The 27,130-nt window shown below is 36.1% G+C and overlaps 1 protein-coding gene across 7 annotated transcripts in view; it reads left to right on the forward strand.

The window, feature by feature from the left end:
- The window catches only part of TMTC2 (transmembrane O-mannosyltransferase targeting cadherins 2), a 444,929-nt gene that overhangs the window by 347,818 nt on the left and 69,981 nt on the right, over positions 1–27,130 (forward strand). For 5 of the 7 annotated variants that reach the window (XM_032296952.1, XM_032296962.1, XM_032296943.1 and 2 more), the window contains one exon: positions 18,041–18,155. In XM_032296952.1, coding sequence (XP_032152843.1) covers positions 18,041–18,155 — 115 coding nt within the window. Of the gene's footprint in view, positions 1–7,357; positions 7,764–16,855; positions 16,985–18,040; positions 18,156–27,130 lie in introns of those variants that run through there. The other 2 variants (XR_004274687.1, XM_032296970.1) reach the window with 2 other exon arrangements.

Raw genomic sequence — 27,130 nt, forward strand, 5'->3', positions numbered from 1 at the left:
GCCTCCCAAAATGCTGGGATTACAGGCATGAGCCACTGCGCCTGGCCAGCAAACTTTTTATTTTACATAGTATTTGAAAAGCAATGATAACAAATGTCTTTAAATGTATCTATAAAAACTTATTCTTCTTAGTACTTTTAAGTTTTTTTGACATACATACATTATGGGAGGTATTTTATTTTCTAAAGGAGGAATGATTATATAATTCAATATAATTTTATGAAATACAATGTTAGGTATTTTATGAAATTTTATAAGCTTCCATATTTTTTTCCTACTTTGGAGTTGGTTACAGAACTCAAAATGAGGTAGTAGGACAAAAAGGAATAGAACTTAGGGCAAATTAGTCTGCAAAAAGAGGGGAAGCCCATAATTGAGTGCATGATATTCTTTGCTCACTGTGCTCAGATTATAAGCCATGCAAATTTTTATTTAGAAGGATCTGTTTCAAAGGATTGAATTTTAGAACTGGAACTGTAAAGTTCTTTTAGAATTATGTCATATAACCTGTCTGTTGAACAAATAAGTAGATTGAAGCCTAGAGAAATGAAATTGACTTGCTCAAGTTAATTACAGGTAAGTTTTGGATTCCTTGATTACTGTCATGCTTTTTCTTCCATAAAATATATTATTCCATAAAATATATTTTATTTGGGTTTTTTGTGGTTTTATTTTTGGGTTTTTGTTTTTTTGTTCAAAATACTGGCAGAGTAGATATTTTTGATCAGTAGGTCCTGCTCTACAGTTTTAGAACTCAAATTCATATGCCATGACTTAGCTTAAAGTTAATAGAGAATGTTTTTTAGTAATTTTAATATTTATGCAGTGTGTCTACTAGGCCCAGCCGTACTGTTTTGTCTTCAGAAAGTTAAGTCATGCTCTGTAGGAAATAAACAGGATGATATCATCTGTAGAAGATGATGCTTTAGGAAGTTGGATACTCCTTGAGACAAGGTAGTCAGATAAAGCATCTTTGAGAATATGATATTTGAAATCTCTATGTTAATCCAACTGTTAAAGAGCCAAGTTCATATAGAAGAAATAAAAAGTACAAAAGACCAAGACAATATCAAGCTTGTGTTTATAGCAGAGAAAAAAAAAAGCTAATGTGACTGGAACACATTGAACCAGGTGGGAAAACGGGAGGAAAGGAGACCACAGAGGAATCAGAGGTAGAGCCCATAGGATCTTGGAGACTGAGCTAAGGAGTTTTGCATTTTATTCTAAGTGTAATGGAAGGGACGATGTGGAGAAGACAGGACTAGAGAAAGGTCAGAATAGAATGAGGGAAACTGTAGATAGTTGTTGTGATATTTTCATCAAGAGATGATGGTGTCTTGGACTTGGAAGTAGCTGTGGGAATGTAAATATTTATACTGAAATTATATGTTTACTTCCTTTAGAAGATTCTAACATAATTAAGAGTAGGGATGGCATGTTTTCCATTTTTGTATCATCAGTATATCTACTATATTGCTGTTTACACAGTAATGCACAATGTTTATTGAGCTCAGTTAGGAAAATCCTCCATTCTAGAATCAGATCTGGATTACAAAATTACCCGAAAGGATGGTCTATTTGAATTTTTATTTCTTGTTTAAGAAAATACGTACTATGATTCTCGTATCAGTTCCTTGCCAACTTGCTGGTTATATATATTCTTAGATTGTTATGCCAGCAGATTGAATGAATAATAACATTTCCTTGGCTTAAAAATAAATGTTTAAATGAAATATATGTGTTTTGAGTCTTTTTAAAATGCTTTTGCAAATGCCAATGAAAATGCCAGAAAGAGTGAGTTTTGTTGTATGGGAAATCCACTCTCTTGTGTGATTTTGTGCTTCTGATTTGCTTGTTAATGATACAAGTATGTGGAAGATACCATCCAGTTGGGATTAGACAGAAGGAATTTTAGGAATTTGTGTTTGCTACAATGGTGATTAGAAGACAATATTTTTAAATACTATCAGTTACTTGTATTTTTGTATCCACTAGCGTTGTTTAGGGGAAGGGATTGCATTGCAGATTGCCTTTTTTTTTTTTTTTTTTTCAGATTGGCTTACAAGAAAGAAAGTTAGGCAGGTTTATACAGTTGGTTCAATCAGTTGGTTAAATGTTGTGCTGTGTGGTACCTATAGTCTCTGGGATTCAGATTCATCATCTGTAAAATGAAAGATTGACATGGACTCCAAAATGTTTTCCAGTACTGCGATTTCTTGTTTTCTGTAACATATACTCAATTTCTCACAGCTCTTCTATCAAAATTGTAAGGAATGCAATTGGTTTCAAACTATGGCATTAGTAATAATACAATATTGTGTATTCGTATGTTGTCAAGTACCATGTTCATATGAAGCAAATAATGTAAAGTCTTTATTGAATTCAGTTTATAAATCTCAAAGGTGAGGGTTTGGTACCTTGGTGTCTCATGTGGGCTTATAATTCAATGAATTCTCTGTAGATTCCCCTGTGCCCTCCTAAAGAATGAAGGGGAAGACAAGAAGTCTCTCTTTCAAAATTACTAGAAAAAACTTTTTCAGATAGAATGCATTATAAATGTTTTCTGTAGGTGCACAGTTGTAAATTTGGTCTCCATTGAAACACTTTAAAATGAATATTTGTTATAAGGTACCTATTGTATATAAATTCTGGGAGATGGGGAATTGATGAAATATTATGGACTGATGTGTGAAAAGTTGAAAGGGAGCAGATTATAGTGCTACTGAAAAAATGTACTCTTTTATGTACGCCTTGGACAGTTTCTTCCTTTCCTGTTTTCCTCTTAACAGTGAGTTTCTAAAAACCTATGGCCCTGTTATATTTGTTATTGATACAGTGACATAGATCATTTCCAAGGGATCAGCTGTGTCGTGATGAGTCTTGAACCTCTTACGTTTAGCCTCCAGCTCAGTATGTATTCAGCATTATACTAGATATAGGGACACAGTAGAGAATAAGACAGGCTGTAGTGGATCTTACAAACTGGGAAGGAGGCACAAACTGTAAAAATAATAGTTTCATTAGTTTTAAAAAGAGTCAGTTATTCTATCATTTTTACTTGTGAGCTCATAGAAAATTATAGATTTTTAAAAATTATAATTATCTGGATTATTATTATTTGGCTCTATTGTCACTTTTAGAATGCTACCATTATACGTTTATTAAACACTTTGCCATCTATCTGACGTTTTCTTGTCCCTGAATCTTTTTTGCTCCATCATCCAACCCCTATGAGATAGGAATGGATCCTAATTAAATTTGGCTGAATTTGATATCAGAATTTTTAAGTGACTTTCTATTTCAGAAATTTTTAATGTGTTTAGTGGAGGAATAACTTTAAAAGCCCAGCTCTTTCAACTTTTAAATCCAGAACTTTCTACTATTATCATTATACTCTGTTTTTCTCTAGGATGGTGTCCTAGTCCATTTTGTGTTACTATAAAAGAATACCTGAGACTGGGTAATTTATAAAGAAAAAAGGTTTATTTATGTCTGCAGGCTGGAAAATTCAAGGGCATTGCCCTTGCTTCTGGTGAGGGCTTTTGTGCTACCTCATAACTTGGTGGAAGAAGGTCAAAGGGGAAGAAGAAAGATGAAAAGAGAGAAAACCGGAGGAGCATCCTGGCTTTGTAAGAATTTACTCTCATGGAAACTAATCCATAGTCATGAGAACTAATCCAGTCTCACCAGAGAACTCACTACCGCTGTAAGGGCACCAAACCATTCGTGAGGGATCCACCCTCAAGACCTAGACACCTTCCTGTAGGCCCCACTTACCACTGTCACCATACTGAGGATCAAACTTCAACATGAGCTTTGGTAGCAACAGGCACACCATATCCAAACCATAGCAGATAGTTCATGTACTATTTGTTTCACTCTTAAAAGCAGGCTATGGAGGACAGTGTTAAAATAATAGGTGTGGTCTTTCATCAATGAGCACTGAAAGTAGAGGCTTGAAATATGTAATGAATTGAATTGGTGAATGGCCTGTATTATTTTTTATTATTCATAACTAAAGGTACTTAGAAGATGGTTATGGATTGAGGCTATGTTTTATGCTTCATTTTTAGTCACTTCAAAAACAGCAAGAGCACTTTTTTAATTAATGAACCAAATAACAATATTGCCTTAATTAAAAATGAAAATACACTTTAAGTCTTTGCAAAATTACATTGAGATTACAGATATGTTTAATACTTAAGACCAAACCATCTTTTTAAAAAAATCAGTTTAGTGTCCCTTTAATGCTCCAATAAGAGCATCAGCAGTTCACAGATATATAATTAGATTAAGGTTTTTCTAAAGATTGTTGCAAACTATTACATTCCTCATCTGTGATTTTTTATTTCTAAATCCCCTATTATTAAAATGTGTCTATTAAATTAATACAATTTAATCTTCATACCTTTGCGTATTTTACATAAGATATTTTCCAAAGCCTTTTATAATTAAAACTTCCCCATAACTAAACTGGGAAGAAATAGGAAATGGTTTTTGCTTAAAAGCAAAGAATTAAGGAAAAACACTAATTTCTTTCTGAAAAGTCATATGATTAAGAACCAATAAACTCTTAAAGAATAATTCCTGTAAAGGCAAAAACTAAAAGATCAATCTACTTAAGACATTAGAAACGATACAACTACAAGGAAAATAGAGTATAAAGACCAAGCGACATGAACAAATGACACCTTAAAGAGGAGCTACAACTGGTTTATTTATTTATTTTTTTGAGACGGAGTATTGCGCTGTCGCCCAGGCTGGAGTGCAGTGGCATGATCTTGGCCCACTGGAACCTCTGCCTCCTGACAACTGGTTTGAAAAGTTAGGTAAACATTCAATTTCATTGGAAATCAAAGGAATTCAAATTTAAATAATAATGAATTCCCGCAAGCTGCCCTAACACTTATTCTCAATAATTCTCTCCTGAGAATATATTTTAAGGAAATACAGGTATTTTTAATGTTTAAGATTATGTGCAAAGATAGTAATTGAGCTTTGACTTTGCCACTTGTTAGAGGTAAAAATGGGAAAGCATATATCTGAAATATCTGATCTAAGTATCTAAAAAAGGGAGATTATTACATGAAGTGGGATTATTTCCATTTGATGAAATCTTTTAAATCCTAAATTAAGGTTATGAAGGATACCTAATAATGACACAACTGCCTATGTTATTATGTTAGATGAAAAAAGAATAAAAATTGTACATGGAGTATGATTAAATTCTGCAAAATAACTAAGTCATTAGAAAGTGAAAGAAACTTTTTAAAACATCAGAATGTTTAGAATGGATGTATTAGCTTTTTAGATGTGAAACCTTTTGTTTTCCTTTGTTTGGAAGGCCTAATCTTTCCTATTTTAAATTTTCTATAACGAGCATGTTACTTTTATGAAGGATGTATACTTCAATAAAATATGAAAGCACAAGCATCTTTTTTTGTTGTTTTTTTGAGATGGAGTTTCACTCTTGTCGCCCAGGCTGGAGTACAGTAGTGCAATCTCTGCACCCTGGGTTCAAGCGATTCTCCAGCCTCAGTCTCACTAGTAGCTGGTGTTATAGGGGCTCGCTGCCATGCCCAGCTAATTTTTGTATTTTTAGTAGAGACAGGGTTTTACCATGTTGGTTAGGATAGAACTCCTAACATCAGGTGATCCACCTGCCTTGGCCTCCCATAGTGCTAGGATTACAGGCATAAGCCACCACACGTGGCCAAGAACAAGCATTTTAGTCTAATGTTCAAGTAGATAGCAGGAGAATTATTACAGTAACCAACCAATTATCCAAAATTATTTAATAGAACTCAACATGTAAACTTTAAGACATAAAAATTAAGCAAGAAGGGAATAAAAAGTAGAGAAAGACCACTTGCATGGAGTCTCTATTAAATATAATATTCTCATTATGAATTCTTCAAATATTACAATATATTTGATGAATATATTATATATATTTGATGAATTCATAATATACTCTAATAGTACATTTATTGAATACTTTTGTGTCCTGAGAAATTCACATATAGCATCTCATTAAATTCCCACAAAAACCAGATGGGGAGAGTATGTGACTATGTTCATTTTATCGATGAGGAAAGTGATCTCATCCAGCAGTAACTTTGGGGTATATTACCCAAGGCATCAGTGCCAGTTAATAGTAGTTAAATTCTTTACAGGGCCATTTGTGCTATACTGCAGTGTTATCATCTCTTATGTCAACATATAGAATGTTAAGACCATGCTAAGATGTGGTATGATGACATTCTATGGTGATATCCTTTCTGACCCACAAAGTTTTATTATAGCTCTTCCAAAAAACAAGAAAGAAATAAAACTGTGTTGTTGAATAGGGTTGTAAAATGCTTCACAATATTAGGATGAGTAAATGAATTCAAATAATACGGTGTGTCCTTACTCCAGAGTTAATGAAAATTTACAGAAAAGAAAGAGCTTGGCATCATGCTGGGCACATATGTGCTCATTAATGCTAGTGCTGTTATTACTGAAGCTGAGTGTTTAACAATTACGTTCCTGACCAATCATTGGGTGCTTTTATGCATATTTTTTGTCAGTTCCTGAGTCCTGTGCAGAAATAACATTACCCATATTTTACAGATACAACATTTAAGGTTCCACGAGTTTAAGTGGCACATTGAAGGCCCTATGACTAGTAAGTTGGCAGAGCAAGAATCTAAGCCTCTTCTGACACTCCAGCTCACAATATATTTATGGTTTTCCTTGTTCTGTCAAATATGTGCTCTTACTAAATGTGAGCCTTGTGGGTCCCCAATGGTGACACAGACCCAGAGCCAGATTGCTCTTAGGGAGGACTGCTGGTGAAGAAACCCAGGGAGCTCTGATCATTGTGTTCTTGAAGGCCCCAGGGAGGAAGGGCAGCTTGAGAACCTGAAAGACGCAAAAGGAAAGGAGTTCATGGAGAAGTTAGTAAAAAGAAGAGGAGGCAAGGCACCAGACCTCACCCTCCATGATTTTCTTTACACTGTCTCACTTGTTCCTTCTAATAACCACGTATGATTACACCTATGTAAAAAGTGAAGAAACTGTAACTCAAAACACAACCCAATAACCAAAGTGGCCTTGCCCTGATCACAGTGCTTCGCCTAGGAAGGTTGGTCAATCAACTTTTTTTCAATACAAGAATGAGTAAAGAAGGGTAGACTGCCCTTTGGTTAGTTTTCAATTTCCCTTTTCTCATCTGTGCCCCCTTTTTTGTGTATGGGAATAGAATCCACTTTTTAAAAAAAATTGTTTATAACTAGGTCATGCTTTGCTAAGGAGACATCTCGTACAGTTATATAAAATTAGCATACATTCTTTTGAATCTGTCTTTGTATAGGACTCTAGAAGCCACAAAGGCAAGATGATAAGAACTAAATTAAGATGTGGATATAGGGAGTAAACAGTGCAGAAGATTTTTAATAGTGACGTGGATTTGGAACGAGGCACACCTAGCCCTACTGCAGATTACCTCCCTAAGTATGATGTAGCTTCTGCACTCTCTGCTCCTCAGTGTCATAATCTGGAGATTACTATGGCCTAAAGTTGTAAGTATTTATTTACAGCTTTATAAAGTAGCACATGATAAATGCTCAGTTAATTGTGACAATGGGCATTTATTACTTTTAAATTATAATAAAAACCATAATAATCTCCTGGAGAATGATTCAAAATATGAAAAAAAATTGAATAAAGTGTATAAATAAAGGGACAAATTAAGGGAAGAAGAGACACTTACTTGTAAACAAAAAGACCAGAGAAAGGGAATAATTGCTTGCAGGAAGACTGAATATTGTAAGTAACCTTACAAATAAGAGAGTAGACATTGTGCTCAACAGTCCAAACAGTTCTTTAAGGGAAAAATAATGGATTGTTCCGATTATTTTATTATTTCCGTAACTGTGTTCAGTTAACTGGGTAAATCACAGAGGCTTTTCTCTGTAGCTGCAAATCTCAACATGGCTCATCTTGGAGAACTCTGTAGTGTCTGTGAAGTTTGTGTTTTGTGAAGATTTACACACACACACACACACACACACACACACACAGACAGACATGTTGGTGGAGCAGGGAGAGAAACACTGTTTTCCCAGTCTTACCTGTTTTGACTCAGCAAGTGAATGCACTTTGAAATTCTTGTTTGCAGTTTCTTATTCTGCCTTAATTAAAACAATTGCTCTCAAAGTTTGCGTGCCCTGCTATTAAATATTCTGTCCTTTGCTTGACACATTTTGAAATGAGTATCTCAGAAAAGCCTACTGAGATGGTATGCGAGCACAGTAAGAAGACCTGGAGCTCTCCTGGGAAGAGGATGTAAGCACTGGCTCTTTGAGCTGCCCCTCTCCATTCTCATTACTGCTCTATCTGAGATACGAGTTCCTTTCTTTAGTAACTCAGAAAATGTGTTCGAGTCCTTTTGTCTACCTCATCTCTTTCCTTACAACTCCCTAGTGTAAGAATACACCCCATCCTATAACTAAATGGGGCTGCTCACCTCTGGGTCTTTGATGAGGCTGTATTCCTCATCTTGTTGCATCCTCCTCTTCCTCTTTAGGTGACAAAACACTGCAGATAGTTGGAAGCCCAGCATGAACTTATTTTCTCTTTTGAAGCATACTTGATCCCTGTTGAATCTGTATATTACTTAAACCTATGATGAGATCGTGTTACCTTCTATGCCTTGTCCCTCCCCGCTATTCCTTCTCTCTTCTTTGTATCTTCTCACCTCCTCCCCAGTCTCCCCTCTTGTTCTTAGCCTGCAGAAATTCCCACACCCCATCAGACAGTCATCATAACTCCCTCAATGGTTTTCTGGCATTTCATAACCCTTTTGGAAAGAGTCAGGGGAGAAATAAATTCAGTAAGTACTTCTAACCTTTCTGACCTCCTTTCCAGTTGAGCGCAGGGCCCTGGCCTTCTGTTTCTCTAATCTTCACACTAGACACCTTCCTTGCCACCTGTCCAAATCAGGACAAATTCTTGGTCTCATGTTCACTTAGGAACAAATCCAGGGCCTCCCAGTCTCACAGTAAGCTGTCCAGATTGATCCCTTGGTATATTTTCCTTGTTCACCAGGCCACCTGTTTTCTTGGCCAGTAACTGTGGCACATTTATCACATTAGGCTTGTCTCATGAAAAACAGCATTTACTAACTCAGGCTGCCAAGAGCATAAAAACACAGAGAAGCAAAATGAATAAAGGAGAGGCTAGAGAGGTTAGCCTTAAAGAGTGGAAGCATATTTGAAATGCCATGGTGACTCAGAAAAAGACACTCGGTAAGGCTCCTTTCAGAGAGGCAAAAAGAGAAGAGCCCCCTCCATATTTTTAATGATCTCAGACATAATTAGCATTAACAAGCTACCTCTCTTTAGTAGCATCCCTTACCTACAGCTAGTCTAAAACCTGACTGCTGCGTTATCATCAACCCGCTCTTACCAGGCGTGTATTACTACCCTCCTATAGTAGACACACCCCATAAATAACTTGCCTCAGTTACCTTTTATGTACTCATCTTGTTACCACTAGATGTGACTAAAACCAGTTAGCCCAATTACTTCCACCTTGGCTTTTCCCCATTTCTAATCATCAGAATATTTGAAAAAGTCCCCAGGTACAGATAATTGCTTCTGGGATGCTGGCAATGTTCTGTTTCAGGATCTGGCCGCTGGTTGAACACAAGCAAACAAAAATTACCTCCATTCAGAAATAAAAATGATGCATTCGGTCTGTGATACCTCACACCTCCATTTCAAATTTATATGAGTTTTGGGGTTAAAGTATGTCTATAATCTACTCCCTTCTCTAATAAAATGAAACTGCTTCAAAGATAAATATTGTATTTATCTTTGTATCCCCACTGCAAGTACTACCATATTTTGTGTGTAGTAGCACAATATTAATTTGGGGGGTATATTAACCTAAGGAAGAAACTATCTCTTGTTTTCGGATAATTCCTTCTTCCATTCCCAGTCTGTTGAATGTATCTCACAATACAATACATATAATAGATGTTAGGTAAATTGCATAGTTTGAATTGCTCTGATATTAAAATATCTTTGAAGGTGTGATTGATATGTGGATTTATTTTGTTGTGTTCCAAGGGAAATTCGGAGTCCTAATACCAGAGCCACCATGTTGCTCAAGTCCAGGAACCACTATTCATGGAAACTGCACTGTGAATGGCATGCTTGGGAAGCATGTGTGGCCATGTACTGCAGCTCTGCCTAAAATCACTGCAAGATGTGGAAATGTGAATAGGAAAACTTCTGGTGACAAATGCTGGATAGGTTCTAGCTTGCTCTTGAAGATGAGAGCCACATAGTAATATTAGTTGGTTTAGTCCTTTCATTGCACACACATTTATTAAATCCCCGAAATGTGCCAATAAGTAAGAGAGCAAACCACTGGGATATCTGGGGGAAGAACATTGTAGGTGGAAGGAATAGTGAGTAAAAAGACTGTGAACCAGGAGTCATTGTTCCTCTGATGGCATTATAGGAACAGTAAGAGAGGGTGGGGAAGAACCCATGCTGATCATAGCTAGCTGTGTAGGCCAGTGTAAGGGTTCTCGAATCAGCTGTAGAATAACAATCCGATTTCCATTTTAACTAGATCACTCAGACTGCTGCTTTGAGAATACCCTCTAGGTAGAAGTGTGGGGACTATTTAGGAGGTTATTGCTGTCATCCAGGGCGATGTGGTGGCTTAAGACGGAATGATATCAGTAGAATTCAGATGATTCTAGACATGTTTCTATGATCAAACGTCTTCTTCCAAAAAGAACTGATTTAATGCAAATGCTGTTTCCTGGTTGTCTTATAAAAAATATTTTTGACATTGAACATTTTTAAAGCTACATTTGAATAGTTTCTTTTCTAAAGAGAACTGTATCATAACACCTATTACAGATTGTTTTAGCTCTTTAGTTGCAGTGATCATGAGTGAGTTTTTATAATATTTTAGTAAAAAATGCCAGTCAAAATTAATCTAGGGAATTTATAAGTGGAATTTTTACAAAGCAGGATTTGAGCCTGTGGCTTAAGGTCAGCATGCATTTTTATGGATTTCTACATTGCAGATAGCTTTTTAAATCCAGGAATTAATGAAAGATTGGTCTTCACAAGCTTGTCATATTGAAATGTTGGTAAAAACTACTAAGTACTTTAAATGGTTCGGTAAGAGAATTGTACACAGAAGAAATGGTATTATTCTGATGCTGAACAGTTCAATACAAAACAATCACTGTTTCCGTCTTCCCTCGTTAGCCCATGAGGAGACTTTTACACTCTGTGCCTCTGGGTCTCTAGAGGATTCTTCCTTGTTTTATATCATCTGTTTTTCCCTACTCAAATTACTTCAAAAAAAATTTCATCTCGTTTTTTCTTTTCCTTTTTTTCTCCCTGTAATTTGTGATAATTAAGATAATTAGCTTGGGTAAGGCAAATTACAACCAAAGAAATAAAGTGTGGTAGCAACAGTACACACATGAAAACAAAATATATTTTACTTACGCTGTTTGTGCTTTCTTTATTTGCAATTCAACTCAGTTATCAAATACGTAGAATGTGTTTGCTGTATATGAAAAAGAAGTTTTTTCTCACATACCTGTTGTATCATGTGAAGGATAAAACGTTTACCTTTCCTTATTTTAATGACTTTTAGAGAGCAAGCTGATATTCAGTGAATATGTCTTATTTATATACATATATCTATCTATACACATATGTGTAAACTAGTCATTATGCCCCGTAATTAGGGAAGACAGTGCTGTTACAGATAGCTAGTCGGGTATGAATAGGGCAGGAGAGGGATTTTTCCCACACACACAACAGGAGTGTCTGGTGACCATCAGGTGATGGTCAGGCAGGGTTTTTTTTTGTTTTTGTTTTGTTTTGTTTTGTTTTTGAGATGGAATTTCACTCTTGTGGCCCAGGCTGGAGTGCAATAGTTCGATCTCGGCTCACCGCAACCTTCACCTCCTGGGTTCAAGCTATTCTCCTGCCACAGCCTCCCGAGTAGCTGGGATTACAGGCATGAGCCACCAAGCCCAGCTAATTTTAGTAGAGACGGGGTTTCTCCATGTTGGTCAGGCTGGTCTTGAACTCCCGACCTCAGGTGATCTGCGCGCCTTGGCCTCCCAAAGTGCTGGGAATATAGGAGTGAGCTACCGCACCCGGTCAGTCAGTTTTTAACTGTTTCTCTGAAGTAATAAATATTCACAGCCAGCACGAGGGAAAAGCTGGCTCCTAACAGAAAACACCTAAAACTGATGATGAGCACCTTCCTGATAAGATCTCAGGAGCTGCCCGAGTAGGGAGAAGTAACACATGACCCCAGAAATATGCCAACCTATAAAACCCCAAGTCAAAAGGTCAAACCACGCACTTGCCTTTCAAGTCACCCATTTAGCTCTCTCCCATGTGTACTTTTCTTCTTTTTATTACTGTCCTAAAGCTTTTTAATAAAGTATCACTTCTGCTCTAAAACATGCCTTGGTATCTCCTTCTGCCTTATCCCCCTCTGTGGAATTCTTTCTTCTCAAGAGGCAAGAACAGAGGTTGCTGTAGACTCATACGGATTCCCACAATGCCAGGTGCAATTGATTACCAGAAGAGCTCAGCCTGATAGCTAATCCCAGATGTCACCAGAGTCCAGAGTACGGTGAAAAACATTTGTTTTTCCCAGAAGACACTGATTCTCAAAGTGTGGACACTTAACTGGCAGCATCAGCATCACCTGGGAACTTGTTAAAAATGCAAATCTCAGGTGCTATCCCAACCCCACTGAATCTGAAACTCTGAGGAGGGTGCCTTACTCTGTTTCAGTTCAAGTACTCCAGGTGATTCTGATGTGCACTAAAGCTAGAGACAAATGAAAAAGGTAACCTTGCAGGTCCTGTAGAATCCATCAGTGTAGATGGACTCCCAGAAGTAAGTGCGTTCCTCGAGTTTCTCTTCCCTTTAGTCCTGGCTCTACCTTGTAGTATATGTGCACTACCTGAGCCTCATTAGCTGTTTCTACTCACTAAAACTTAGGGCCTGTCTCAGTCTTGATGGGCTTAACAGTAATTCGTCAGGGAAAAGCAACTGGCTTTCTTAGTATATTTGTTACTTCTGCTAGCAGCGTTTCAATGCCTTGTTGTACAAACAGTTCAGTTCCCAGTGGTGATGAAGATGAGAGGACTGAGACACACATTCTGTCACATGTGCTACAAGTGGGGTGGCCATATTAGGACAATTCTGGTTTCCACCCATTCAGCATAATTAATATTTCCTTTCACTCTTCTGGGTGCTCTAGTTTCATTAGTAAATTATATTTCAGTGAACCTAAGTCATAGGCAATCCTAACGCTGTTGGAAACGGTTCTAAGAAGGCTTCACTAAGAAGGGAATATTTAAGGGGTTAAACATGAAAGCTGTCATTTTACAATAGGTAGGCAAGACAGAACTGGAGATTGGGATGGGACAAACTTAGAGGCTGAGAGATCTTGGTGGCTACAGGTTCCAGACAAAGATGGGAAGCAGTAGATTCCTCTATGGGAAGCCTAATTCCTAGCCGGAAGGGGCTGGAGTCTGGGGAAACTGCTAATAGATAAAGCTGATGGGAAGGGGGCGATTTGAAATAAAGTCTTCCAGAAGGGGGAAGGAAAAAGTTTGTTTCTTATTGTCGCCTCAGTAACATGTCACTTTAGGAAAATACCCACTACTCTTTGTTTCCCTGTACAAACGGTTCCCTGTACAAACACAAGTTCTGTGTATTCAAAATGTTTATTGCTTTATTTTCTATCAATTCTCGGCTATATTTCAAACAAGCAGTCATTGTGTAACGTAGCAGAATAATAATTTACTTTCACCTTGGTTGAAATATTCAAATTCAGTTTAAAAAATACCAGCCAAATGATTCACATTCCATAATATTCTGTGCCTTTATCATAGCAGAACACTAATGTAGGACTGTTGAGATTTGTGGCCTGTCGAGAACAGAATAGAGGAAAGCATGCAAATACCTAAGTAATGTGTTGTGATATTGTTTTTCTGAATATTAATATGGTGAACGAATTTTGCAGTTAAAAAATGATCATATGGGAATTTTTTTCTGTCACCATGTACCCTACTAAAAATTATGTGTTCTACATAGTTTTTGGAAATTGTTTACAAAGCACATGTTGCATGGCAAAGCTAATTTAAAGCATGAATAAATCTTATTAAATTATGATAAAAATTGTTAATTTAATCTTACAAAATTAAGGATATTTCCTTTTTTGTTGTTGAACATTATAAAAACATTTGGCATTGCTAAAGCTTCAACGACTTTGGCTGGACACTGATTATAAAGGGACCCCTTGTAATGGGTATCATTACCTTCACCTTATAGATGACTCCTCAATGTCCTTCACTGTTTCCATATGTACAAAGTAGATACCATGTTCTTTTTCTTTTTAACTGGAGCTAATTTTCTTTTCTCTGTACAGTCTAATGAATTTCAAGAAAAAAACCTTCATTATTCAATTAATTGTTACATTTTTCTAACTATTAATATAGATTACATTTCAGTGTTAATAGCTGCCTGTGAAGGAAAAGAGCCATTAATAATTTCCTATATTATCCTTTGTTTCAATACCACATAAATAATATATTTCTTAATGCCTTTGCTTAGTTAAATATTATGTTTTGAATACAGGTAGTAATTAATATTGTATTTTAATTTAAAAAGCAGTCTCTAATAACTATAACTAACTGGATGGGGTTAGCCTGGAAACCTTTATGAAGCTATATATGAGGAGATAATATTTCAGTATGCCACGGATTATCTGATTTTATTTTACTGTTATGTAAAAAAGCACTATTACTTAAATTTTATTTCATATCTGTATCTGTAGAGTTAGCTTATACAGGAATGTATAATTCCATTTCCTTAATTTTCTAACCCAAGAATTAATGTTTCTTTGTTCTGGGAGATAAAGGCACAGAATGTTAGGTGAGAAACTAATGAAGTGATGTGAAACTTTTGGTAGAAATAGCTAAGTGATCTCCAAGTCCTAATCTTAAAATTTTGTCACTTGCTTTTGAAAAAAACAAAAAGGCTTTATAATCTTAGGCTTATCTTTACTCATCATTCTGTACTAATTGATGTTAGAAATACTTAAATGCAAGCAGTGGCTATGGTTGGTTGGTTGGTTTGTTTGTGACAGGGTCTCACACTGTCACCCAGGCTGGAGTACAGAGGTGTAATCTCGGCTCACCGCAACCACCGCCTCCCGGGTTCAAGCAATTGTCCTGCCTCAGCCTCCCTAGTACCTGGGAATACAGGCGCCTACCACTGCACCCAGCTAATTTTAGTATTTTTAATAGAAACTGGGTTTCACCATGTTGGCCAGGCTAGTCTCGAACTCCAGACCTCAGGTGATCCACCCACCTCAGCCTCCCAAAGTGCTGGGATTACAGGCGTGAGTCACCATCCCCGGCCGGCTATGGTTTATGATAAATCCTTTGAATAGAGGTTTTTTCTCTTTTATTTAAGAACTCGTCTTTTGAATTAGAAGACAATTTGTAATATTCATTAAATAAACAGTAAATAATGGACTCTTTAGCCTCTAGAGAGCATTTAGCATTTTTATTTTTATTTTTTTTTTATTTTTCCCTTTTATTGTAGGTTTGTGTACAGGTTACACATGCATGGTATACGTGTCAGGTACATGTGCAGGTTTGCTATGTAGGTAAATTGTGTGTCACAAGGGCTTGGTAGACAGATTATTTTATCACTCTAGTGTTAAGTAATAGTACCCAAGAGGCAGTGTTTTTTCCTTCCCGCTCCCACCCTCCACTCTCAAGTAGCTCCTTGTGTCCATTGTTCCCTTCTTTGTGTCCAGGTGTACTCACTGTTTAGCTTCCACATAGAAGTGAGAACAGGTGGGGCACGGTGGCTCACGCCTGTAATCCCAGCACTTTGGGAGGCCGAGGCAGGTGGATCACGAGGTCAAGAGATCGAGACCATCCTGGTCAACATGGTGAAACCCCTTCTCTACTAAAAATACAAAAAATTAGCTGGGCATGGTGGTGCGTGCCTGTAATCCCAGCTACTCAGGAGGCTGAGGCAGGACAATTGCCTGAACCCAGGAGGCGGAGGTTGTGGTGAGCCGAGATCGCGCCATTGCACTCCAACCTGGGTAACAAGAGCGAAACTCTGTCTCAAAAAAAATAAAGAAGTGAGAACATGGTGGTATTTATTTTCTGTTCCTTTGTTAGTTTGTTTTGGATTATGGCCTCCAGCTCCACTCAGCTTACTGGAAAAGACATGATCTCATTCTTTTTTACGACTGCATAGTATTCCATTGTGTATGTGTACCACATTTTCTTTATCCAGACTACCGTTGATGAGCATTCAGGTTGATTCCATGTCTTTGCTATTGTGAATACTGTTACAATGAACATATGCATGCATGTGTCTATGGTAGAATGATTTCTGTTCCTTGGGTGTATACACAATAATGGAATTGCTGGGTAAAATGGTAATTCTGTTTTAAGTTCTTTGAGAAATCAGCACACTGCTTTCCACAGAGGCTAAACTAATTTACATTCCCACCAGTAGTGTATAAGCCTTCTCTTTTCTCTGCAACCTTGCCAGTGTCTGTTGTATTTTGACTTTTTAATCATAGCCATTCTGACTGGTGTGAAATGGTATCTCATTGTGGTTTTGATTTGCATTTCTCTAATGATTAGGGATATTGACCATTTTTTCACATGCTTGTTGGTTGTGTGTATTTCTTCTTGACATTTTTAAAGTTTTATGTTTCCGTGTGGAGCTCAGAACTTACTAATCATTTTTATAACTATTTTTAGTACTTTTAAATTATTGAACTTCAAACAAACATGAAACCTCAAACAGGAAGAGGTGATAATTAGCCTGCAACTTGATAAGCCTGGCAGTTACATGGATGGCTTCACCTTATGTTTTCATCCTTAAAATTGGTTTTTATTTGAATATTCATATCAGATAAGGCTTAATATTACTACTCTTACTGTTAATAAATATTTATTTAAAAAGTGGCCTGTTATCTCTGTTTGTATATTTATGGCGTTAAATTGGGCCTAACTTTTGTTTTCTTTACCTTTACAATATGTTTCTGGGATGACATTATATAATAATTCTTGAGGTGCAGTTGAAAAAGTTCTCTGACTCTGTCTTCAGTAATTCTAACCTTGCAAAACTGATTTTAAAGTAATTTCACAAATATGAACTTGTTAATATTTATTCCAGAAGTATTATTAAATCTGAGTAAATTAATGCTTAACCTACCTTCCTATGTTTATCAGTAATTTAATATTACTTATATGTAAGAAATGAGTATTTGTCAACATGAATATACCTGTTTGTACATATGCATCAGAGATAGGAGCTGTTTTAAAGTACCGGCCAGGCACAGTGGCTCATGCCTGTATCCCAGCACTTTGGAAGGTGGAGGCGGGAAGATCACCTGAGGTCGAGAGTTCAGTACCAGCCTGACCAACATGGAGAAACCTTGTCTCTACTAAAAATACAAAAATTAGTCAGGTGTGGTGGCACATGCCTGTTATCCCAGCCACTTGGGAGACTGAGGCTTGAGAATTGCTTGAACCCCGGAGGCAGAGGTTGCAGTGAGCTGAGATCCCACCGTTGCACTCTAGCCTGGGCAACAAGAGCGAAACTCCATCTCAAAAAATAAATAAAAAATAAATACATACATACATACATAAAGTACTAACAGTTGAAATCAACTTAACTCATATTTATAATATAGCTTTAAATTTATTCATCTTATATCTTGCTGTATATAGATTTCTTTTTAAGAAAAAATGTTTAAGTTAGCAAATAGAAACCTTGAAATGTCCCACAATTAAGTGAAAGGCAGATAAATAATATTTAAATAATAGGTATTATCCTAGCTTCAAATCAACTTTATCACTGTACTTATTTTTCTTTAATAACAATGTTATTGTTTCATGGGATTTTCTGAGTTGAAGCTCACTGGTTTTTATATCTTGCAGGTCAGTTTCTTCTGGAAGAAGCTCGTCTCATAGAAGCAGCTGAGATGGCAAAAAAAGCAGCTGAACTAGACAGCACGGAGTTTGATGTTGTCTTCAACGCTGCCCACATGCTAAGGTTAGTTTTTGCTACTGTGCCTCAAAGCCTTGGCTTTGAGAAGGTAAGTCATTATACGAATTTCCCTGTCATACCACCTTGTTCTACATTCTGAATGTGAATCATGTTGCTTAACTATGTAAAATATTAGAAGTATTGTATTCATTATAGGCCATTCAAGCTTATCCAGCCCATGGCCCATGGACCACCTGTGACCCAGGATGGCTTTGAATGCATTCCAATGCAAATTCATAAACTTTCTTAAAACGTTATTATGAGGTTTTTTTTTTTTTTTTTTGCTTTTTCTTTCTATTTTTTTAAGCTCATCAACTATCATTAGTGTTAGTGTATTTTATGTGTGGCCCCAAGACAATTCTTCTTCCAGTGTGACCCAGGGAAGCCAAAAGATTGGACTCCTCTAGCCTATGTGCACCATGTGTAGGGCATATGAGCTTTTAGGACTTTCTGAAAATTACTGTCATCTCCTTTCACTTCCCTCCAAAAATTCCTAGTCATGCAATACAAAAAGAAAACTGCAAAATTGAATATACTACATGTCTAATTAAATGCCTCCAAAGCAAAACATATGTCAGTCAACTACATCTCAGTATTTGTGTTTTTATGTTAATTATATTGAATGTGGCATGTGGATCCATTTTAATGTTTGATAGTGGAGAGGAGTCTCAAATACAAGTATACTTAAAGCCTATGAACTTCTCAAAATACCCCTGTAATCAGCAATATTGCTTTGTCGAGACATAATACATGTTTTTGACTTTTAGTGCTTCTGTTTTCAGAAGACTATTGCAAAGGCAAATTATAATGGGAGCAAAAAAAACTGAAATAAAAGGCCAGATTATCAGGGTTTTTTCATGAATGTAGAGAAAATCAATTCATCCATAAATAGTTCTTTAGGTTAAAGGAGGATGTTTTTAAGAAACTTTTTAATCAAATGATTCGTATGGTTTTTTAAAAAGCATTATTTGTCATGGTAGTTATATGTATAGGTACATATAACCTCTCCAGGATTCTTACTTGAGTATCATCTCATTAAATCCCCATCTAAATGCTTCACTAAATGACATCTACACTGTGATCTCTGTGCTTGGCTTCCATGGATAGATTTGTAATTATGTAGATTACTCTTACAAGGAAAGAATAATAACAGAGAAGTTGGTTCGCATTTGGATGTTTTTAAAATGAGGACTTTTGAAAAAAGTAGGACTATTTTTTTTAACTTTTAGGATGATTATAGGTTCACCTGTAGTTGTAAGAAATAATACAGAGAGATTTTAGTTGAATGCCCTCATTCAACATTCATGTTACCATCTCTAAAGTATTTGTTTTGTGATGAGCCCAAGAAAACCTACAAAGAGAAATCAGGATTCAATTGACTGTTGGTATATTTATAAAATAAAGTGTAAGCAATCTGCAAGAACCTTCAATGCAAAGACAATTTTTAAAAGACACCTCAGTTTGTGTGACAAGGTGAGGTACTGTGACAGAGATAAAAACTTTTTGTTTGTCATGAATAAAACACTATGCTTTCAGTCACAATAAGCAATTTGCAAGAATGGGAAATTCACACAGAATGGGAATACACACAGGCAAATTCATCTTGATAATAACAGATACTTTTACCAACAAGGCATTTTGCTATAGATTAAATCCGTATCTGAAATTCAAGGCCTACCAATAGAAACCCATTATAAGTATATTATCAAAAAAAGGCCTTGTTAAAGACATCACTTATGATTCCTTTTCTCTTAGTTGCCTTAGTGCTAGAAACCAGTGGAAACCATTTTGTTATATGTTTGCAATGAGAAAAGGTCTAGGATTTATTTTCAGAGCCCCCTCTCCAGCTTTGTCCAGTCTGTATACCTCATTAAGTTGCAGTCAGTCGGTGCCTTCCTGTATTGACTGCAAGAATGACCACAGCAGCCTGACTTTCTCTAGCTCAACCGGATGGCAGTCTTCATGAATATTTTTACTTAGCTTTTCCGTTTTTCAGCTCTGTCAAATTCAAGTATTTCTGGAGTGCTTGCTGTCAAGCTGAACACCAGTCTCTTTCCGTATTAGTTGAGAACATTCAGGGCTCTGTTTGCCTAAGGAGTAAGAAAGGTTATTGGTTTACCCTTGAATATATTTTTGTCAAAATGATTAATCATCAAAATGTTGCTTATTTAATGTTACATGTAACTTTTCCTCTGGGAATGCCACATAGTTCTAAAATAAGTTTGATATTAATTTTTTTCTCAAGAACTCTATTCTTTTCCAAGGTATTTAAGAGACAAAATCAACAGGGTTTGGTGACGATTTGGGTGTGAGAGGAAGAGTGGATGTCTCCTGGTTGTGCCTCACTTGGTTAGCTGGATAAGTGGTTTACCTACTATCCAAAATCAGCAGTTTAGGAAAGTTCAACATAAAGTTTGAATATACAGATTTAACTTCCCTTTTCTTTGCAAATTCCCAGTTTAATGACCAAAAAAATCTGTAAAAGGTATGGGGGTTGGGGGGTTTGGGGGAAGCTGCTCATTACAAATGTAGCAAAAAGAAAAGTCATTCCACCTGAATGAGATTATATTGGAAGAACTGAAGTCCTGAGGCCAGCCATCAAGGGGCAAGTCTTTATCTTATTGGGACCTTCAAGAGGCTTGAAATTTCAGAAATTTTCAAAAAGCCTATTCCAGCTACCAGAAGTGGACAAAGATCTTTCTCTATAGAATAAGTTAATACAATGTTTTGAAATATGTTCTTCAATTTGGCAGTTCAGATAAGAATGACAAGTCAGAGATATCAAAATAAAGGGTCTCAGTGAAAGCAGGTTTACATTAAAAACATAAGAGCCTCTTAGAGGTCTCTAAATTCCTGTTATCAAAATGCTTCACACGAACACTCTGTGGTAGAAATAGTATTACTGTCATTCATCAAGTTTGCTTGGCCCTTTGTTTTAGAGAAACACAGTAGGATTGCACTTCTCTGCCTTCCTTGAAATCTTGCTTGCCTCTTATTTATCACTGGATGTGTGTGAATGTGGTGTATGCCACTTTTGAGCCAAAGCTCTAAGACTGAGTGCTTTTCCCTTTCTCTGACTAGATATTACAGAAACGTAGATCCTGAAGTGACCAAAGAGAGACAAACATCCCTTCTCACGTGCATTGGATAGGTTGAATGAGTGAGAAGTAAACTTCGTTGTCTTCATTCAGTGACATGTAGATGATGTTTATTACGAAAGTGTAACCTAACTTAGCTGATACAGAATATATCTGTGCAAAGAAATAGGTAAATAGAAAGAGGAATATTATAATGTCAGGAAAATATTACTAAGAAATTAATAGGTCCTCTGAATGTATAACAGCAATAGAGGTAGTTTACAATTAATAAACTAATAATTTAGATAGAAGCTATAAATATTTTCCCAGAAATTAATGGAAAATCCTAAAAACTTGAAAATGGTGACTGAATAAAAGATTGGAGGATAGACTGATAACTCACATGCATAATTATAAGTAATTACACTTGCAATATATATATATATGTTTGTATAGTTCCACATACTATATATACTCATAATCATATATTTAAATATAATTTTATGTTGTTTATATGGAAAGCATATATATCATGATAGTTTTATTTTTGTATGTATAAATATGCATATGTAATTATGTACTATATATTTGTGCATGTAGTTTTATATAGCATATATGCTGTATACAATTTTACTTGTGTATATGTAAATGTTAATAAGAACAGAAATTTCTGAAAAAGAGCATAAAGCAGATAAAGAATTATCAAGTGATAGAGAAAATTTCTAAAATGGGATAAAGATCTTCATTCATCATAATAAAGGCAAAATCAATGAAAATAGGTTCGTTTCTAACTGTTTTCATGTAGGGATTACCTTTTGGTGTATACTAAAGAATCACTCTTGCTAGTCTGTGCAGCAACAAGATATTTTAAAGAGTGTTCTGTAACCTATAGACTCTTACCAGTGGGGTTGGGAGCTCTCCTCTACACAACTAGGAATAACTCCCAACCATCCAGAATTCCCTTGGGCTCAGGAGCTGTGCCACCATCACCCACAAGGAGCTCAGCAGAGTGTGCATGACATTTGTTAGAAGATGATGCTCCTGGGCCTAGATGATTCCTATTATGCTTACCTCTGAATTCCATTCTCTTGAGATTGCATCTGATGGGTAGAACCTGAGTCTTCTGCTAAGCAAAAGTTGGAAAATGAGTGAATTTCTAGCTTCTGCCTTTCTTGGGAAGGTGGGATCCTTGTTCTGGCTAATTACCAAGTGTATTCACAGGGAAAGTGATCACACGTGTTGAGTGCCCTCAAATGATGAATATTGATAATACATGATGATATTTTTAGTACTTCAAACAAAATGAAAAAATACTAGATGCTTCCAGATGACAGCTTAAAAAAGCAGATTGGCTATCATCAAAGAAATATCAAAGGAATTTAAAATGCCAGAATACAGTAGAGTTATGTCTATAGCATTATGAGAAGAAACTATTGAATTACTTATTCTATTAGAAACATTTCCTATGAATGGATTTATTCAGCTTTTCTGAAGAACTGGGAGCTGCAGAGAACATGAAGATACTTGATATTTGAGAGGAAATATAGAGGCACTAAAAACAAACGTTATATGGTTTACAGCATTCATAGGCTCTGTTGGAAGGGGTGTGTGTGTGTGTGTGTGTGTGTGTGTGTGTGTGTGTGTGTGTAGTGGTGTGGTGTGGTGTGGTGTGTGATGTGGTGTGTTTAATCTGCTTACAGTGTGAGGGATAAACATAGCCTCTATTCAAACATCTCTGTCTGCCTGGCACTATACTTTGTATTTTGTGTCTGTCATTCTCTTACTTCTAAGTGTACATCTGTGAAGTAAACATTAGTAAATCTTCCCATCTTAAAGATGAGCATACTGAAACTCAAAATCAATACTTTTCTCTGTACTTACAGTTGGTATAGCAGGGGTTAGGCTTAATGTAGTATGATACTGTTTCACTATGACACATGGGCTCCCTCATATTTTACACCTGACTGACTGCTTAGACACTATGATTCTTGACTTTATTGATAGAGAAAAGAATTTACAGAGTAACAGTTTGTTAAATGTGTAAATAAATGCTCAGTAGTTAGATCTTTCCAATATTGTTAAATTATACTTTTATAGCAAATTTTATGAAGTAGACAGGGTCATTGGAGAGAGAACTCCAACTTTGTATTCTCAAAGGGATATTACATTTTTAGAAATATCATCATGATATAGTCTCTGATGTGGGTCACACATGCAGCTGAGATGTGTGCACTTTCCTTTTTTCTAGGCCTAAGGGTAGAAATTATCACTGTTCCCCAAAGGTAGTAAAAATAGCAGAACTCCACCATACCAACTGGTTCTAATTTCTTGCCTAATTTCTAGAGAGCAGAGTGAATATATGAGAAAGAATCATTATCTTTTAATTATTATATTCAAATCACACAATATGTAATTCAATTTATTGAAAACATAAAATTTAGAAATGCTAACTTGTTTATACATTTTCCTGGAAGTCACATAAAATTAAATTCTTAAATGGGAAAAAAACAAAATCAGATTATTTCCACAAATCAGATTGTGTATGTGTACATGTGTGTGTATCTTGGGGATGTACATGTATTTCCAAGGTCCTCTGGGCCATGTATGTTCTTCCTTAACACTTCCAAATTTACCAAAACCACTCAAAAGTCACTGAATTTTCCAATTATAAGTTGCATTTTACTACCAATTTACAAGCACAAGGCTCTTATTTCAACCATGTTGTAGGGTCTTCAGAGCAAAGTGGGGTGGCAGATGAGGTTGAAGGTGGGTGTCTTTCAACCCTGTGCCTTTTCAGTACTAATATACAAGATGAACACTTGGGGATGTTGTTAAAATGCATGCTGTGATTTAGTAGGTTGGGGTGGTACTTGTGGTTTTACACTATTAACAAATCCCAGGAGAAGCGTAGAATGTGGATTCTTGGACCCCATATTACAAGCGAGTTCTGTCCTGCTGCTGCTTTTTCACCCGTCTTAATTCCTTCTCCTCATCCAAACATTATACCTTGAACATAAGTGGTAATTTACTACATGTGAATATAACAGTTGACATTGCCAATACACGCGTCGTGTCTTTTAATTTTTTCCGCTACATATCATTATGCAATCTTTCTAGATAAGGGTTTAACTCTGCCCTTAGCAGTCCCTGAACAGTTTGAGACCATGAAAGAGTAGTCTTAAACTCTCATGGGGCATCAAGGAATTTCTGACTCAGAGGGACCTTTTTAAAAATTATGTTGTCAGCATAATGTTTTTCCTCTTGTCGCTAAAGGAAAGTGTTTTCCTCTAGAATTCAGGTGGAGATACATACAGGTCATGAAGCCATTTTTGGTGCCTTGACAGAAAGTTTTCTTCTAATAAGGCTTATTGGTTATAAACAATTTATTGAAGAAGTTTCATTGCAAGGATCTTTTCTACTCCATTGTTTTCATATATGTATGACTCTGGTTTTGCTTTTTTAAGATCTTCTATACATTTTTATGTCCTAGATTATTTCAGTTCTACTTCAATTCCTACTGTATAACATATCAATTAGAATTAAAATTTAGTGCTGCTTTGAGTAACTTAAAACTAAGCATCAGAGCCTAGCAAGATTCCAGGAAAACCCAGCTACCATTTTCCTCTACTTTTATGTTACATGAACAACAGTTTCTCTCTAGGAAAAAAAAAGCTCATAAGCTAGTCTTGAAAATAATTGCCAAGACTTTACTGAAATATTATCTTTTGTATGTATCAGTGGTTTTTATATTAATTTTTAATTTAAATTGACCATTCACAACTATTAATAATTGTAGTTAAAGAGAGTTTTACTTCTTTTTTTTTTTTTTTTTTTTTTTTTTGAGACAGAGTTTCGTTCTTGTTTCCCAGGCTGGAGTGTAATGGCGTGATCTAGGCTCACTGCAACCTCCGTCTCCTGGGTTCAAGCAATTATCCTGCCTCAGCCTACCGAGTAGCTGGGACTACAGGCATGCACCACCATGCCCAGCTAATTTTTATATTTTTAATAGAGACGGGGTGTTGACCAGGATGGTCTCGATCTCTTGACCTCGTGATCCACCCATCTCAGCCTCCCAAAGTGCTGGGATTATAGGTGTGAGCCACTGCGCCCAGCCTAAATAGAGTTTTACTTCTAAGTGCCACTAGAGTTTTTACTTTTTATATTTCTAAAGAAGAAATTTTAAATTTAACAATTTTATAATTCTCATAGAATACATAAAAATGTTAGTAATTGTAAGTGGTTCTTTTAATCAGATTTGCTTCAGACATTTTATAAGGTATATTAAGTTGTTATTCCATTACATTATTGATTCCCAAATTTCCCTTACACATCTTTCTTTATAAGACTATTGGGCCATAAGCATGTGTTCCAAAATACACTTTTCTAAAATAATACCAGGGAGCGGAATAAGATATAAGAAATATATATTTTTAACAGATGCAAGTTTTATAGTGTCATGTACAAAAAATAGAATTCCGCAGTACACAAATGTTGAAATTTGTTTGTGAGTTTTGTTATTGTCTGTTTGCTTTTGATTTGAGACTATATTTTCACTGATGGCAAAAAAGCAAAGCCGACCAACAAACAAAAACCTTGAATCTAAAGACTTAAAATATAATCAGCTCACTCCAGCGATTTCCTGACAATTCAGGGTTTACTTCCTAGACCAGTTCACAAATACTATCTGGACTTTTTTCTTCTTCCTTACGCTTCCTGGCCCTGAGAGACTGGAGGTAATGTGAAGAGTGGAGGGCCCAACAGCTATGATGGGTAGGAGTTGGTAATGAGAAAGCCACTTCCATCTGAGTCTCCAGTTGATGTCTATTGCTGGCATGGTGATTAAATATTTAATGCTCTAGATATGTGACATAACAATGTTGACTCCTAGGGTGGCATGTTAAATGGGGCAAGTTGCCCCTTTGGATCCATTGTAGGTTCCTCGTATGAATGATTTTTCTTTCTCAGCACCTCATTCCTGGCTTTGTAAAGTGTGTTTCCGCTAGAACGCAAAGCTGTTTACATCTGGCCTGCATATTTCTTGCAGAGCCTCTGCTTTCTTCTTCACCTACCTTCAAAGTCTTCTATTAATAGTTGAACCCTTGGGAAATGTTTCCACTATATCTAATTGTGATCTTTTTAAAAATGAGAGCTTTCAGGAAGTAAGAAAGTGAGTGGCACTGTTTTTGCATTATCCTCATCTTTAAAATCTGGTTAATAATAATTATTGCTTTGTGGTGGTATTATAACTGGTAAATGAAACAATTCCTAGATAGAGGATTTAGAAATTTTCTGTCCCAGAAAAGAAATAGGGAAGGAAGAAGGGATACGAGTATGCAGGAAGTGTTATTTTATCATCTGCTTGAATAGTCTTGAGAACCTGAGTCCTGCGATCAGTCCCTAACAATCTTATAATTGAAGTTCTTGACAATATTTAGTAGAATCCCTAAGCAACTGGCAGAATACTGCTGAATTCTTTACTTTGCAAATGTTGATTAATGATTCAATCATCTATACAATTAAGATTTATTAAGTACTCCCGAGATGCTGTATGCAGAGGCATGTGTGAAATACAGCAAACAGTGTAAAATGGACATTGGACAGTTCCTCATGAGTTATTCTCTTTTGTCTAGAGAATAAAATGAGGATATAAATGAGCATTCTGTGGGTGTAACTGACATATTCTTTTCCCTACAGTTTTCCATGTGCTACCATAAATGCATGCTGATTAGTAGTTTATAAAAACTATTTAGTATCAGAAGAAAAGGGTCTTACAGTGAAAATTAATTTGCATAGTTATATGACATAGACAATAAATCCTAGTGGGTTTTTTTTTTACCACTTCATTAGAATTTCATCAATTCTACTTCTAGCTTAAGAAATTAGATCTTCTAACTTAGATATTTC

The sequence above is a fragment of the Sapajus apella genome, unplaced genomic scaffold, assembly GCF_009761245.1.
Source record: "Sapajus apella isolate SASKATOON/1434 unplaced genomic scaffold, GSC_monkey_1.0 scaffold2, whole genome shotgun sequence".
NCBI lineage: Eukaryota > Metazoa > Chordata > Mammalia > Primates > Cebidae > Sapajus > Sapajus apella.